Source organism: Hemiscyllium ocellatum, chromosome 43 (assembly GCF_020745735.1).
Source record: "Hemiscyllium ocellatum isolate sHemOce1 chromosome 43, sHemOce1.pat.X.cur, whole genome shotgun sequence".
Classification (NCBI taxonomy): domain Eukaryota; kingdom Metazoa; phylum Chordata; class Chondrichthyes; order Orectolobiformes; family Hemiscylliidae; genus Hemiscyllium; species Hemiscyllium ocellatum.
This window is the reverse complement of record NC_083443.1, coordinates 20,089,534-20,106,939: the sequence shown is the minus strand read 5'-3', so window position 1 is coordinate 20,106,939 and position 17,406 is coordinate 20,089,534. Positions and strand designations below refer to the sequence as shown.

The window sequence follows — 17,406 nt, the reverse complement described above, 5'->3', positions numbered from 1 at the left end:
CCTTATCAGCAGATTTGATAACAAAGTTGGGTTGGACCTGAGGGAACAGAGTGCAGCAAGTTCATAGGGGGACAGTTTAGAGTGGACAAGAGGAGCAGAGAAATGAAGACAGCTAATTTCATTTTGGCAGTTCTCAATGAAGAGATCAAGTATAGGTAAAAAACGAGAAATAGAGTAGTGGGGAGTATTGGAGACAGTTGAAAGGGTCTTTGTTCGCAGGGAAAGGATTCCTGCTCAAAGTAGGCAGCATGGAAGCAAAGATGACTGAAGAAAACTTCAGTATCATGTCATGCCTGATATTCATTGAGGTGGAGACTTCATGATAAACTGTGTCTTTTACTGAGTACAGATCATTCAGCATGAGAAGAGAAAGGCCAAACTGTATGGTGAATATGCACAAGAGGTGGGATTAAATGAAGGGATGGCGTTGGATGGAAGGGGAGGGTTGTTTACTATAGTGTGTGAATCCAATTTGCCAATCTAATTTTTCAAAAAACTTAATGAACGTAACAAAACTGTCTTAAACAAATAAACAGGTTATTCCAAGTAATGTAGTCAATCATCCCTCGAATTTGTTGAGGCCAAGTTGGGATCATAAATTTAATCAACAGCGAAGGAAGCCACTTAGCTCATTGTGTCTGTCTCCCCCGTTTCCCTCTAATCATGTAGATTTATCCATTATAGAAAGCAAAAATTTATGGACTGCAATAAGAAGGTGCATTTTTAGAAATAATTATTAAATCATTTTGTGGGAAAAGTTACTTTAAAAATCCAAAATTAAAACATGTTAAATATAGCAAGTGTTGCTAAAGAACCCCAAAATTACATACAGAATCATAGAACCCCTACAGTGCAGAAAGAGACCATTTGTCCCATCGAGTCCATTCAAAGAGCAACCCACCCAAACCCAATCATAACCTATCCCCATAAACCTGCATTCACCATGGCTTTTCCACCTAACCTGCACATCTTTGGACTATCGGAGGAACCCAGAACACCTGGCCGAAATCCACGCAGACAAAGGGAGAATGTGCAAACTCAATGTGCTTGCCCAAGGGTGGAATCAAACCCAGGTACCTGGCAATGCACACTGCTACCCTGCATTCATGTGCTACCCCATGCCATCCTGCGTTCATATAACTGAAATCATATTCATTTGTACTGAAAGGAAATTATTTGCATTCTAATTCAACTTTCAGTTGCATTGTTCTGGCCCCATTGTGTTTTAGATTATGATGTTATTAGAGTTATAGACAGTTTACAAAAACATGATGTGGGTAATTGGAAGGATGATCCAGTCTCCTATGTGTGACTAGAGGAATGGTGTAATCCTTTATTGTTACTGTATTTGTATCTTCATAACCTAAAGGAGAACGTATTAAAAATACTTGCCTCTGATATATTGTACATTTGGTACTAATACAATTTTTTAGTATACGATATTCGTAGTAGATAATTGTTATGGTATTTTTTTCTCATCACATCAACATAAGAAGAGCTGCCCATTTCTAATTTGATGTCACTTGAAATCACTTGTCATGTAGACTTAATACTTTAGCCAACTTTTAATTTTAGAACCAAAAGAAGAAAATGCTGGAAAATCTCAGCAGGTCTGGCAGCATCTGTAAGGAGAGAAAAGAGCTGACGTTTCGAGTCTAACTGACCCTTTAGACTTGAAATGTCAGCTCTTTTCTCTCCTTACAGATGCTGCCAGACCTGCTGAGATTTTCCAGCATTTTCTCTTTTGGTTTCAGATTCCAGCTTCCGCAGTACTTTGCTTTTAATTTTAAAACTCAGGTAGCCTGCAGTGTCATTCTAAAATTTTGTATTCTAGAAACAAGCTGATTGCTTATTAATATTTTCTATTATTAAAAATCTCACTTTTGGCAGAAACTTGCAGACACAAAACAACAAATTTCCACAGAGAAAAGCAGTTTAACCACAGTTTCCTGTTCACCCTTGGAGTTATAAGTTGTTCATAGATTTGTAATATGTATTCCACATCATCAAGAGCAGGTTAGCTTGATAAGTGAGCAGGTTAGCTTGATAAGTTACCAGCTTGAATACTGTCGATGACTGTTTAACACTGACTGATATTGGAAAGGTAAAGTGAATCATTTATGCTTAAGATAATTATTCTTTGCAATACAGTTACACTAAATATTTGCAAGTTTCAAAGCCAAAGGGCATCATAATTAGACATTTCAGTTTTGTAACGAGGAATTTAATCATGAGAGACAGTTATTTAGCTAATTGGTTGATTTTCTTGCTCATGAGGTGCAAATACAGTCAGTAATATAATTTTAGAATCACATTTTAATTTTCATGTAAGTACACCATTATGGCAACCTGTTGAGATCTAGGTAAAGAGTGGCTATTGGGGAAAATTGTCTGACTCAGTACATTTTATTTTCAGCCCTTCCAAACCTGATAACTTTCCTGTTTAGTATAATTCCTATTAACGTACCTATTTGCTCCCCTTTAGAAAAGATCTACTTCATTTATGTGCATTGCAAGCAAACAACAATGAAGCTGTATTTATGTTTTTTGTTTGCAATGGCTAACAATCCTCGAAAACAAGTTGTCAGTGTTATCATTTTCTTGCTGAATAAGAAAGTTACGGCAAAGTAGACAGGTTTCAAGAAAGTCCTAAATCAGGAACTGACCATTTAATTAGAGCCACAATGTACAAGGAAAGTAGAAATTTCCTAGAGACCAATAGTTTTTAATTTAAAAAATGCGCACTTTTACACAAAGAAGTCATCACCTTAAGCACACCTTCCAAATTGGTGAAGTCATAGTTATGTATCTCCTTCACGTGTGCACAAAGCTGGAATATTTTAAGCAGGTAGTTACTACACTTTTTAAAAAATTATATCCAGATCTCATGCTAAAATTTGAACTCAACAATTGACACAGTATACAATTAAGTGAACTATATGTTTTGAAGTATTGAAGCTCCTGAATTTCCACAATCTTAGAGATTCCATATTCATTTTCAAGGAACTCAGTACCTAATGGATTTGAAGTTTTCCTGGCTCCCAATTTGCTATACATTCCGTTGTTGATTGGTTTAAAAACTGTTCTCTTTGCAGTCACTCTCGCCCTTACTGTTGCAACGTCTTTCTCCCCACACTGTCTGATTTGTTCACTATCATCAACAAACATAACCTCTTCGCATTGTGCTTCTAAATTCAGGTCATTACTTTTAATTTTTTTTAAATCTCAATGGATATGGATGTCACTGGCTGACCAGCATTTATTGCCTGTCCCTAGTTGCATTTGACAAGGTGGTAACAAGCTGCCTTCTTGAACTGCTGCAGCCCATGCAGTCCAATTAGGAAATGTTGTAGTCCCAATGCTGAAACCTTTCATATGGTGATTTGTGAAATGTCTTTCAAAGTCTAGATCGCCACTATCAGTCTTACATTGAACCATTTGAGTTGTTGCACCCTCAAAAAAATTCATTGACGTTGATGAAACTCAGTTCTAAAACTGTGCTGACTAGTTTTTGACTGGTAGTGCATTATCTTTCGTTTAATAGTAGGATTCCTTTCTTCTGATTCAAATAGGTACTTGTGTCAGCTTGAATTTTGTTCTCTTCAGTACAGTTCTAAGGAGGGACTGAATTTCAGGTGAAACATATATTCTTTCATGGATCGTAAAAAATAATGTGCACGATTTCAAGAGAAAAGGCATATATCTACAATGTCTTAGTAAATAGCTATCTCCCAGCCATCTCCAGAATGGCACTGTCATTTTCTCATTTAGTCATGAGATGTCGTAGTAGGTAAATGTGGTTCCTGTATTTCTCACATCAAAAGCATTTCATTTTTCCTGTTGATGTCACACTACTGATGGCAGAAATGATAAAGGATGATCCATGGAGTATGTGTATTTTTGGGAGGGAGCCAAAGAGGTGAGAATAGAAATGTATAAAATGGAACAGATTAGTGGGCGGTAAACCTCCGTTAAGTCAAAAATATTTTCCAAGGATTGGTTTGGAAAGTGGCAACATCAGAACAGATGAAGATCAAGAGCAGAAGAGTGTTATTTCAGGAACCTGTTTCCAAATTATTATAATCAAGGGAGCTCTGGACATGAGTGAGTTTTTAGCAGAGAACTTAACTTTATTTTGTTCCCTTTCATAAAGTCACAGTAAAATAATGTTTTGACATTATCCACTGTTCCAGCATTTCTTTAAAATTGATTGAAAAGCAGCATCAATGAGAACAGCTAAGTTACTGCCCATCTTTCTTTGGGCGCTTTGCATGGACCAGCACAAGAAACATAGGAAGTGAAATCATTTCTGGATGTGGGGAGGGGGAAGCCATTTTTGAATTTTAACAAATTGCTGCTGGAAAACTGAAACAAATAGTTGTTGATTGTGATTACAGGCACATTTAGCCAGGTGTGAAAACATGTTAAAGTCAGTTAATCAGCTTAACTGTGCATGTTTTATCCTTTATTATCATTAAGTATGGACATTTAATGTGTGTGTCAGAGCATCAATTAAAATAAACAAATAATGTGCATAGAAGAGTCTCCGGTATTTGCATTTTGTGATATAGTATGTCACTGTCCTGTATTCATTTGTAAGTTTTGTTTGTACTATTATTAAGAAGTCACCATCCTGATAATCACCATTTTATGAGATGTTTATGTCTGCAGTCTTTTTTAGATTACTTACTTACAGTGTGGAAATATGCCCTTCAGCCCAACAAGTCCACACCAACCCTCCGAAGAGCAACCCACCCAGACTCATTCCCCTACATCTACCCCTTCAGCTAACACTGCTGGCACTTTAGCATGGCCAATTCACCTAGCTGCACACTTTTGGACTGTGGGAGGAAACCTGGAGCATGGGGAGAATGTGCAAACTCCACACAGACAGTTGCCTGAGGCGGGAATTGAACCCGGGTCTCTGGCGCTGTGAGGCAGCTGTGCTAACCACTGTGCCACAGTTGGGTACAGATAATGTTTGAAAACCAAGATAGCTGACTTGAATATTTGATCATGTTTTCTGTTTCAGAGATATACAGTTAAATCTGGTCTGTTTTCATGGCCTGGTTTGTCTTCTGGGGTTAAATAATAAATCTGGCCACTAGTTAACTCAGTCTTCTGAATTTTATTTTTTATTGTCTTTCTTACGTATCATTATATAAGCAGACTCCAAAGTGGAGATATTTGCTGTTGAATCCGAGAAGTTCATATTGATTTTAAAATATCTTTTATTATTGCTTTTGAATTAGTAAAACTAATACTTTAAAAATAACAAATCAATATTATGATCTAATCTCTTTTCCACTGTAATACCTAATCTATGTATATTATTTTTCTTCTTTCTCACAGCTGATAATGTAACCACCTTCCCTGTCGTACATATTAAACAGGATGAGATTGTTGATACTAATGGAGCTGGTGATGCCTTTGTGGGAGGTAACTATGGCTGCTTTATAAGTTGTATGTCAAATTATGTCATTTTGTGAAAAATGCAGTTCCAACATGAGCACTGCAAGTTTATTATGTTCCTATTCTCATTGTTCCAATGAACTATATAAATTTGATTTGTGCCAAAACTGAAACTGGAAATATTTAACCTGACAAGTACAACATATTTGTATACTGTTGCACATTTGTGTTGTTCGAATTGTAACAATTTTTTAAAAAAAACACTTTTACCACATGTATAAATTATACATCAGGAATTGGAGGAGTGCTATTAAAATTCAGAAATAATACTAAAGTATAAGGATAACACTCATCATTATGAACTTCTTTCTCTAGCCTCATTTCCAACAGTCCAATGACTATTCTTGCCTCTCTCTTACCTTTTTAGATATCTTTCAAAAAATTTTTGTTTTCTTTTATATTACTAGTTAGCTTACTGTCATTTCTTTTTCTTCTCCCTTATTGTTTTTTTAGCTGTCCTCTGCTATTTTTTTTCAAAAAAGGCTTCCCAATCCTCTGGCTTCCTAGTAGTCTTCACCAGTATGCTTTTTGTTTTGCTTTCATGCTGTCCCTGACCTCCCTTGTCATCTATGGTTGTCTCATCCTCTCCTTAGTATGTTTGTTCTGTATGAGGATAACTTCTGCTAAGACTCCCAAATTACCCCAAAAAACTACTGCCATTGCTGCTCCACTGTCTCCCTGCTAGGTTCTCCTTCAAGTTCATTCTGGCCAGCTCCTCCCTCCTGTCTTTGTAGTTTCCTTTACTCAATTGTATCGTTGTTACATCTCAGTCAAACTGCAGAGCAAATTCCATCATATTATGGTCAGTGTCCCCGAGTTTTTTTTTAAACCTTAAGCTCCCTAATCAAGTCTGCTTAATTACATATCAAATCCAGTATTTTCTGATCTCTAGTGGACTTTTGTTTCTAGTGGAAACGAATGCCATCCGACAGACTCTAGTGGACTCTACCACAAGTTGCTCCTAAACAAAAATCTCAGATATACCACTAATTCCTTTTCTTGGCATCTGCTATCAACCCGAAGTCCCCCATGATTATTGTTATAGTGCGTTTCTTACATGTCACTTCTATCTCCTGATCCCTGCGACAGCAAGGACTGATTAGGGATAGTCAACATGGCTTTGTGTGTGGGAAGTCATGTCTCACAAACTTGATTGAGTTTTTTGAAGAAGTAACAAAGAGAATTGATGAGGGCAGAGCGGTAGATGTGATCTATATGGACTTCAACAAGGTAAGGCATTCAACAAGGTTCCCCATGGAAGACTGATTAACAAGGTTAGGTCTCATGGAATACAGGTAGAACTAGCCATTTGGATACAGAACTGGCTCAAAGGGCGAAGACAGAGGGTGTCAGTGGAGGGTTGTTTTTCAGACTGAAGGCCTGTGACCAGTGGAGTGCCACAAGGATCGGTGCTGGGCCCTCTGCTTTTTGTCATTTACATAAATGATTAGGATGCGAGCATAAGAGGTACAGTTAGTAAGTTTGCAGATGACACCAAAATCGAAGTTGTAGTGGACAGTGAAGAAGGTTACCTCAGATTACAACAGGATCTGGACCAGATGGGCCAATGGGCTGAGAAGTGGCAGATGGAGTTTAATTCAGGTAAATGCGAAGTGCTGCATTTTGGGAAAGCAAATCTTAGCAGGACTTATACACTTAATGGTAAGGTCCTAGGGAGTGTTGCTGAACAAAGAGCCCTTGGAGTGCAGGTTTATAGCTCCTTGAAAGTGGAGTTGCAGGTAGATAGGATAGTGAAGAAGGCGTTTCCTTTCTTGGTCAGAGTACTGAGTACAGGAGTCGGGAGGTCATGTACAGGACATTGGTTCGGCTGTATGTGTTCAATTCTGGTCTCCTTCCTATCGGAAAGATGTTGCGAAACATGAAAGGGTTCAGGAAAGATTTACAAGCATGTTGCCAGGGTTGGAGGATTTGAGCTATAGGGAGAGGCTGAACAGGCTGGGGATGTTTTTTCTGGAGCATCGAAGGCTGAGGGATGACCTTAGAGAGGTTTACAAAATTATGAGGGGCATGGATAGGGTAAATAGGCAAAGTCTTTTCCCTGGGGTCGGGGAGTCCAGAACTAGAGGGCATAGGTTTAGAGTGAAAGGGGAAAGATATAAAAGACCAACGGGGTATCTTTTTCACACAGAGGGTGGTATGTGTATGGAATGAGCTGCCAGAGGAAGTGGTGGAGGCTGGTACAATTGCAACATTTAAGAGGCATCTGGATGGGTATATGAATAGGAAGGGTTTGGAGGGATATGGGCCGGGTGCCGGCAGGTGGGACTAGATTGGGTTGGGATATCCGGTCGGCAAGGACGGGTCGGACATCTCTATGACTTTGACCCTATATACTTGTAATTTGTATGAATAACTTGGTCTGTTTCTATGCTGTACACCTCTATTACTCTATATAGACCCCAATCAGGATTTTGCCTCCTTTGTACTTCCTCAACCCTACCCACATGAATTCTGCACCTTCCAATCCTATATCACTTCTTGCTATTAATTTGAATTTATTTTCGTAATAACAAGGCAACCTTGCCACCTCAGACTATCTGCCTGTTCTCTCATTAGGGCGTGTATCCTTGAATACAGAGGAACCTAAATTATCTGAACAACATGGGCGGGGACTATTTTGGTTGAATAATTGAATGCCGGATAACAGTTTAGCCAGGTATCGGGATTTTGCAATCTTGTCCGGATAATCCAAAATTCAGATAATCGAGGTTCCTCTATACTTAGTTCCCATCAGGTGAAAATTTTAACCCTCACTCTTGCTGAACTTATGGGATTTTTTTTGTCTCCCCTATTGTGAGGAGAGGTGCAAAATATTTGTTCCTTTATACCTAAGTTGGAATTTCTTCAGTCTCTGCCTTTAAGGGGCCAACATTTACTTTCACCAATCTCTTCCATTTTACATATGAATTGAGATTTTACAGTTTCTATTTTCTCTCTCACTTTCATGCTCTTCCTTGACATCCTCAGATTTACAAGTCTTGGCAAAATTCTAAGCTTTCTCCTTTATTCTGAAATTACCTTTAACTTTTTCTTATTTTCCAGATTGGCTGGTTTTCTTTTGCAGTTGTTATTTGTTAAGGGGACATATACTTTCATTGAGACTTGATTGAAATGAAATTCATGAATTAAATATTTATCAAATCCAAAATAAACTATAAGCATGGTGTCATGGGTGTACATAAATGTCAGACATTCATCAGAATTTTAGACCACCCCTGAGCACGAAGTCCATGGGATAGAAGACACTTAAGTGGAAGAACTAGATGAAAAATATCAAGAAAATTTTCAGAAAAATCTTGCCAATTTACATGTTACCTTTCTTCCATGTGAAGTCAACACAATGAAAAGATTTATACTTGTAATGCAGAATTAATTTCCCTAGAGGAATACAATAGATCGCTAGATCAGTGGAAAATATAGCCTCTTTGTAAGTGGTTACTATATTTATGACAAAAGATACAAAATTATTGAATTCATTACAATAACATGGAAAATCTATTGATTATTGAACTGCAAGTTGTACAGGTCAACTCATGGATCATAAAGCTTTATAATTTTACTTTAGTTTATGATAATTTTGAAAAAAAGTGTATTAAACCACCTTTATTGAACAAAATAAATTAAATTAATAATAGAACCTTTTATTGTTTTCAGATTGTCTAAAAACTCTCCAACTATATTCATTAGTTATAAAGTGTGTTATTAGGTTTTTAAGCAGCAAAACATCACAGACAATTTGCATATATAAAGATCCTACCAGCAGTAATGATATAAATGACTAGTTAATCTATTTAGGCGCTTTGATTGATGGATAAATATTAGTCAGAATTCTCCTCTCCAAGTGGTGCCGTGAGATAATTTATATTAAAATAAGCATGTAAATCACAATGCAAATAAAACTGTAAACATCACTTTGAAAACCTGCCATTTTTTTCCCTCCATTCCTCAACTTTAAGCTTTCTTTGCACATTTCTCCTTTTCTTAGCTTTAATGTTGCCTTTTTTTCCCCAAAGTACTATTTCTAATAGTAAAATTTGGGCTTTTTTTCTAAATCCATGCCCATTTGGAGACCAGAGCGGCATTATACAAATTACTGGCTTTAATTTGTTTTCCTTTTGCTTTCCCTATTAAAAAGGCATTTTCAATTTGGCATTAAACTGCAATTAAGACATGGGATACCTGCATAGAAGATGTATAACTCAAGAATAACAACACAGGAAAGAATGTTGGTGCTAGTTTAGTGCATTTCAGATTCCCAGGCAATTCTCAGTCTCCTGTGTCTGGGATTTTAACATGCGTCTCAAATGCTGCTCCAGTGACCCTCTTACCATTGGAATGTGGGCTTAAGTGTCACTGAATTCTGACGGATTATTAGCTAATTATTTGTTCTTTTACTAATTTCAGTAGTATATGTTAGGATTATTTGTCACCAACACATGTTGCCATTACAGAATAAGGAGACCATTCTAATAAAACCTTAACTGTGTTTACTCCACTATGTTGATTTAACTGCAAGAACAGGAAACTGGTATTCCGCAATGTGCCAGAGTAGACAAATTTAATTCCAGTTTATCATTTTATGGTTGTAGTTATTCAATAAAGAAAATAGGTGGTAAATGATGCTTTAAAAACCTAAACATTGAAAATTTGACCTTTATATCATAGTTCTTCCCTTTCATTCAAATAAATGAGCAATAATTATTGCCTCTTAGCCCAATTAGTATTTAATTTAATCTTCCCAGAGGAAAATAGATTTCTTCCTCTCTCAACATATGTATGTTTGTGTGTGTGTGTGTGTGTGTGTGTGTGTGTGTGTGTGTGTGTGTGTGTGTGTGAGAGAGAGAGAGATATTTCAATATTTGAAGAAAGAAAACTTCCCTTAACTCTGTGATTGCATAAACCTAAACATTGTAATGATTTATTCTTGCCCTAACCAAGTCATTAATAAGCAATTTGACATTTCAAAAAATGCCAGCATGTGCCAGATAATGGCCAGATACCACTTGGAAGCAGATTTAACAATGAGGAACAGGGCAAAAAAGAGGTGTCCCTGATGTTTGAAGAGAAATTACATGCTACCATTCAAAATTTTAAGATTTAGAAAACAATATTATTATTTTCATTTTCTTGTCTGCCAAACAGGTACCATATTCACAAGCTGTTAATTACAAAGACCAACAGTTTCTTATTCCTTGCTTTTGTGAACAATTTTCAATGCAGTCAATGTTGGCAAACTGTTGAACTGGGGGAGGTAACACTATCAAGTGGACAGTAACACTATCAACACTCGCCAACAGCTGAACTATCAATTTCTGTCCTAACCTTTCTACTCTAGTCTGAGTATCACTGAGGCTTAATTATAAGGGAATCCATTGCTACCTGAAATCTAATTCCGCACAGACCAAGATACTAAGCTAATTAATTTTCTGGTTTCTGTGTCTGACTGCCAAATGCTTTGTCATCCATTTTCATTGAACATCAAGGGAGTAAGGCTACCTTCCTACTAAATAGTGACATGCATTGTCTTATTTTGAAATACTAAGTTTCAACAAAACAGAAACAAATCACAAAATTAACCCTTTTAATTTTGTGAATTGAAAGATTGCAAGCTCTTACTACGTCTGAGTTTGACAACCTGATTTCAAACCAAAGGGAGGTGCTGAGAATTTACAAAGACTAATTTTATCAGTGGAAAATAGTCTCTTATTTCATTCATTTATGATCTGTGTAAAAAGTGGTATATTTAGTTGTAGTGTAAACTTTTTATTACTCGCATCTGTGGATAATTTTTACTATTTTTCTTTGTAGGTTTTCTGTCTCAATTGGTTCATGATCAACCCCTTGAAAAATGCATCCAAGCCGGCCATTATGCAGCAAATGTTATCATTAGGCGTCCAGGTTGTACATTCCCAGAAGCGCCTGACTTTCATTGATATGAAAATAAATGGGATCAAAAAGTCCTTTGTTAAGTCTAAGAACGGGAACTGCTGTCCGTTTAAAAATAAATAACCTCTCTTTCCTTCCTACCCAAACCCTGCAATACGAATTCTGCACTTAGTTCTTCATTTGTTTTTGTCAGTCTGCTACAAAAAAAATCAGAAAATATGAACACCTTGAGAGTAGATGACAAGGCCTTGAAAATTATTTGGTCAAGTTGATAGTCATAAACTATCTTCTTGATTGTCTTTTCATGAGTTTTATTTACATTTTTCAATGAAACAATGAAGTTTTGATGTTGACAGTGAATATTCTGGTGGTTAAATTTATTATTTACCTGGCAGTAATTATGGCATTGGTAATGGATGAAAACTATGTTGGCTGTTTTCTGTAGAAAACTTCAAATTACATAACTTGTTTATTCTTTAGTTTATACTGACAGTTTTATAAATTCAGCCCAATGATATCTGTAACTGATCTCAAGCTATTTGTCATTTGAAAGTGGTGCATCTTCTCATCATGAAATGATTTTTATTTAGCAGATTACCTCAGCATTTTCTGTTTGAGTTTATTCAGAAAAGCAAATTTATGTAATGAGAATTCAATAAAGTGAGACAAATATTTATGCAGGTAAATATTGCTGTAAAATACCAAATCAAATCTGCAAACGCACAGTTTTTAAATTTCTGATACTCTGTAGTTATTTGGACACCTGTATTATTGTTCAGAGAAACAACTGTATGCTGTTATGATTACATTCTTTTCTTTATAATTTGATATCGACAATAAACAAATATGATTCTCATAACTGTGAACTTGCTTTTATAATTCAAGTACAGCTACAGGTTTGTAGGATTTAAAATGCTAATAGTATTCAGCTATTAGTGGGCTCACTTGTTTTGAACAAACAACATTTAGCTTCATTGACTAATTGAATTTTTATTATGCAGAAAATACTTATTGACTGATTTAAAACAATTAAGAAGACAGCAGGAAGAGGTATATTGTACTACCTTTGAGGACAATGGGTGGAATTTTCTGCTACCTTGAGTATCATGGATAATGTGAGAAAGTTGGGAAAATACATTGAGGATGCACCTCAAGAAAAATATTTTCTATTTCTCCCTTAAGTTTACATGGGTGGGTGTTGAATCTCGCTAAGGAGCGGCAACTATCTTATTTTCATTCTGAGGAAGGGTCACTCAACCTGAAACGTTAACTCTAATTTCTCTCCACAGATGCTATCAGAAATTTTATTTTTATATCTTATTTCCATGCATTTGCATCTCATTTTGCTAATCTTACCTAATTTCTATGCAGCTCCCAATTCTCCCCACTTTCCCCAAGAAACTATATTGCACCATTTCCTGAAATGAAAGTGAGAGCAGTCATCTTATACCTCTGCTTGCTTCTCGGGGCCCTTCATGCAATTCTACTATCACCACCATATCCCTACATGTTCCACAGATACTGTCCTCTTCCATCCTTCCTCCAATCAACTGGATTTCATCATAATCACCAGAATCGTCATATCACCAGTGGTTACTTTCAAAACGTTTCCCGTACTACTTCAATCCTACAGGACTTCACTTCCAAGCTCTCAGATATTTACATCTGCACGTGTCCAGATGCACGTGTCCAGTCTCTTGTAGGGACACGCGCATCTCATCCAATTATATAAGATGCCTCTTAGCTTGCATTGTTTTTCAGCACTAAAGCTCTGCAGCCAAAACTTACAATTTCATTGGCTTGTGTTACTGTTTAGCACAGAGACACAAACATACAGCCTATCCCATTTTGGGAACACTGAACAAACAAGGGAGTCTCTGCACTTGAACCAGGAACTACATCAGCATCAAACCTTCAGCATGTACCAACAACTGATGTTGTGAATTGCTATACCCATTGAAATAATTCCAAGAAGGCCAGTATCCTCTCACCTTAAAAATATGCGCCCTAGTTTTGATCTCCCAACTCTATGGAAAAGTCCCCTGCTATTCACCTTATCTTTGCCCCTTATGATTTTATAAACCTTAACTCCAGTGAAGAAGTCCCAGTCTCTCCTTATAACTCAAATTCTCCATTCCCGGCAATATCTTGGTAAATCTTTTCTGAGCCCTCTCCAATTTAACAATATCCTTCCTAGAGCAGCGCAATCGGTATGACACACAGTACTCCAGAAGAAGCCTCACCAACATCTCAGCTCCTATACTCAAAGATCTAAGCAATGAAGGCAAGCATGTTAAATGCCTTTTTAACCATCTTGTCTGTCTGTAATGCAAACTTCAAAGAATTGTGCATCTGAACCTCAAGATCTCTCTCTTGTACAACACTACCCAGGACCCCACTATTAATTATACAAGTCCTGTCCTTGTTCACTTTGCCAAAATGCAATACCTCTAATTTATCCAAATTAAACTCCCTCTGCCACTCCTCAGCCCATTGATCCAATTATAGTCATAGAGATATACAGCACGAAACAGACCTTTCAGTCCAACATGTCCATTCCTTTTATAACCTTTACATGGAGCAGCATAGTTAGTGTAAAGAATGCTCTGGTTGGAAGTGTGGCGGTAGGTTCAATTGAAAGTTCTAATGATTATTTGATTGGATGGCTAATTGTATGCCAATAATGAGCAATGATATGGGAAAAGAGGAGACTGAAACTAAGCAATGACTCTTCATTGCAGACCTGGTGCAGACACAATGGGCCGAATGGCCTCATTCTATACTGAGACACTTCCGTGATTTTGTGATTAACTGGAAGCTTGCTGTAGAGGAGAAAGTGAGGACTGCAGATCCTGGAGATCAGAGCGGAAAATGTGTTGCTGGAAAAGCGCAGCAGGTCAGGCAGCATCCAAAGAGCAGGAGAATTGATGTTTCGGGCATGAGCCCTTCTTCATGAGCCTTTCCTGAAGAAGGGCTCATGCCCGAAACGTCGATTCTCCTGCTCTTTGGATGCTGCCTGACCTGCTGCGCTTTTCCAGCAAATATTTTCAGCTCTGGAAGCTTGCTGTAGTCTGGGAGTTAGGACTAAAGTAATTTAAAAGCATTCAGTCATTCCTCAAAGTCAGATGAAGGACAGATTAGAGAAGACTACAATCTCATGGCAAGGGTGGAGCTTAAAAATGTTCTCTGGTTTCAATTTATTTGGGGGTGTATTTGCTGAGAGACATTTGTGCAGATTGAAATTGGGAATTGAAACACAGAAATAGCTTCAGGAAGCATGGTTGCTGCTGTTGGAAAACCCCAGGCATTTAGGACAGGAGAAGTCCCTGGAAGCCTTCAATAATTCAGTGCGATGGACATTTGCAGAATTTGGTTGATGTAGTTGTGAATAATTGGAGCATAGCTCAGTGAAGCATAGCTCTTTGATAATATGGGTGAAATATCTTTAATAGATATTTGGGAGCAGTCTCAGAAGTCCTAGAGAACCTTGTCTTGTAGGAAGAGATTAAACTCCAAATTGTGAGCAATCATTGAGGCAGTCAAAGTCAGAGAGACTTTGAGGTTATTTCAAAGGCTAGATCTTCAAAAGTGAGACAAACATTTAAAGAGATATGGTAGCCCACAGTGTCACCTACATCTGGGAAGAATCTGTTTTGACTACATTGACCATTTCAAGAGCATTTTGTGGGGTGTTGGACATCGGTTTCGTAAACTCCTATTAACCTTGAATATTAGTGCCAAAGTCCCATCTATAGAATATATGGTTTTGAATCGTTATCTTACTGTGCAGTATACCTACTTGGTTATTTGTTGTTACTTTTTTACCCTTAGTTCTTCCGTATGTTCTAATTTTTCGAAGATGACAAGTCAAATCATAACAAACATGTTGTCCAGTATTTGTATAACAATTATAACAATTTAGTTATATCATTTGTCATTGCACCAAAAACCTAATTAAAATACATTCAAATATTTTAACATTGTTTACTAAAGCTGTGAAATATTCAAATTTTAGAATGTTTATATTCATTGAATCTTTGTAATCACTGGTGATTATCCTGAATGCTCTGATATGACATTGCAATTTTGATTACATAACCGTTCTTCATGCAATCCTTTTACAAATATAAGGAGAGCACATTTTTTATGTTATTTTCTAAATCGATTTCCTGCATAAACTTCTAAAAGAAACACTAAAATGGTACAGGCATTTATCAAACCCCATTTAATGGTGTTAATCACTAACAAATCACTGAACATAATTATGCATTTGAACAATCAATTTGGAAAATTATTTGCTTCCTTTGTGACAAGCAATTCAGTAATCATAAATTATAGTTTTGATATATGTTAAAATAAAAGATGTTTTAAATAAGTAACAAAAAAAAATCACAATAAGCTATTGGGCATAAAATAAACTTCAAGGACTGACAATGAAATTAGTAATAACTTTGTGTTTACATTTAATAGGAACTTGACATTAGAAGAAAATACCAAAATTCATTCCTAGGATATGGACACTTCCAGCTGGGCCAGCATTTATTGTCCATCCATGATGTGAGCTGCCTTCTGGAACTACTGCAGTCCATTTGGTGCATGTAAATCGATGATACCATTAGGGAAAATTTTCCAGGATTTTGACCCAGAGCCATTGAAGGAATGATGAGTCACCTGGAGGGGAACATGCAGGAGATGGTGTTTCCATGCATTGATTGCCCTTGTCCCTCTAGATATTTGTGGTCCTAGTTTCGGAATATGTTGTCTAAGCAGTACTGGTGAATTTCTTCAGTGCATTTTGCAGATGGTGCACACTGCTGCTACTGTGCATTGGTGGTGAAGGACTGAATGTTTGTGGAAGTGGCGCCTATCAGCATAGAATATGAGTTACTTGATTGGGCTGTTAATGTGGTCCAAACGGGGAGCCCTGGCTGGCAAATAAGAACAGGAGTGTCAGACATCCTGTTCACTCTTGAGAGCTGGCTCTGAGGGAGCTGGATCAGTGTCAAGGATTCTCCATTTGTAAATAAAGGGTGACTTGATGTCCGGCCTCTGTGGAGTTATTTCTGTTCCAGTACCTAGGTCAGTGCATTGGCTGCATATATTTCCTGTGCCTGGGTGGTCCATCAGTTTAATTCCTTAAATGTCAAGAGATCTAAGAGATGATCTTGTGGGGATAACTTATAAAGTAATGAAAGTTTATAATAACATCATTAGTTGGTAAATGTATATTCAAAGAATGTAGTAAAGAAACATTAGAAGCACTAATATATAATTAATTAGAAAATGTTATGATGCTGGAGGACTGCAGGACATTATTTATATATTTAAAAGGGAGCTAGAGCACAATGAACCAGCTTAATGTTGGTGGCAATGTTCCCTCAGTGCTAAGCAACCAGACAACAGCCAGGAAGTTCACATGGAGACTGAGCTTGTGTTGGCCTCTTGAAAAAATGTAATCATCCCATGCACTTTAAAGGCTGTGCACAATAACAAAACATTAGAGTGATCACTAGATGATGATATGAAAGGTTACAGAATCTTTACACAAAGATGTAATAAAAATATCATCAGAAATCAAAAATACAAAAAAAAATTGGCAACATGGATTTATAAAGGAGGACATGTTTGACCAACTCTAGTGGATGCAAAAGTAAAAATAGACAAAAACAATATAGTAGATGTAATATATTTGGATTTTATAGGTAGTAATAGATTTTTATCCTAACTGTCATTTCTCGATGCTGTCCTTTCACATTCTAAACAGTTTCTTAATGGCATTTTGGTTGATCAGTGCCACACAATTTTTTTATGTTGGATAATTTACATTGAAAGCTTCATGTTGAAGGCAGACAGTAGAGTACCAGCTTTGGTCATGGCAATGCAAACAAATATACAAAGATGTGGGAAGTCTCTTAAATTCACAAACCTGTCTATTGAATCATAGAATCCTTATAGTGTGTGGAAGCAGACTATTTGGTCCATCAAGTCCATGCCAACTCTCCAAAGAGCATCTCACTTAGACCTACT

At 36.9% G+C, this 17,406-nt stretch overlaps 1 protein-coding gene across 3 annotated transcripts in view; it reads left to right on the top strand.

Moving 5' to 3' along the window:
• The window catches only part of adka (adenosine kinase a), a 275,680-nt gene extending 263,487 nt beyond the window's left edge, over positions 1–12,193 (top strand). For 2 of the 3 annotated variants that reach the window (XM_060854345.1, XM_060854347.1), the window contains exons 10-11: positions 5,353–5,439; positions 11,302–12,193. In XM_060854345.1, the coding sequence (XP_060710328.1) occupies positions 5,353–5,439; positions 11,302–11,426 (212 nt within the window). In that variant the 3' untranslated portion in view covers positions 11,427–12,193. The remainder of the gene's footprint in view (positions 1–5,352; positions 5,440–11,301) is intronic. The other variant, XM_060854346.1, reaches the window with a different exon arrangement.
• The last annotated feature ends 5,213 nt before the right edge of the window (positions 12,194–17,406 follow it).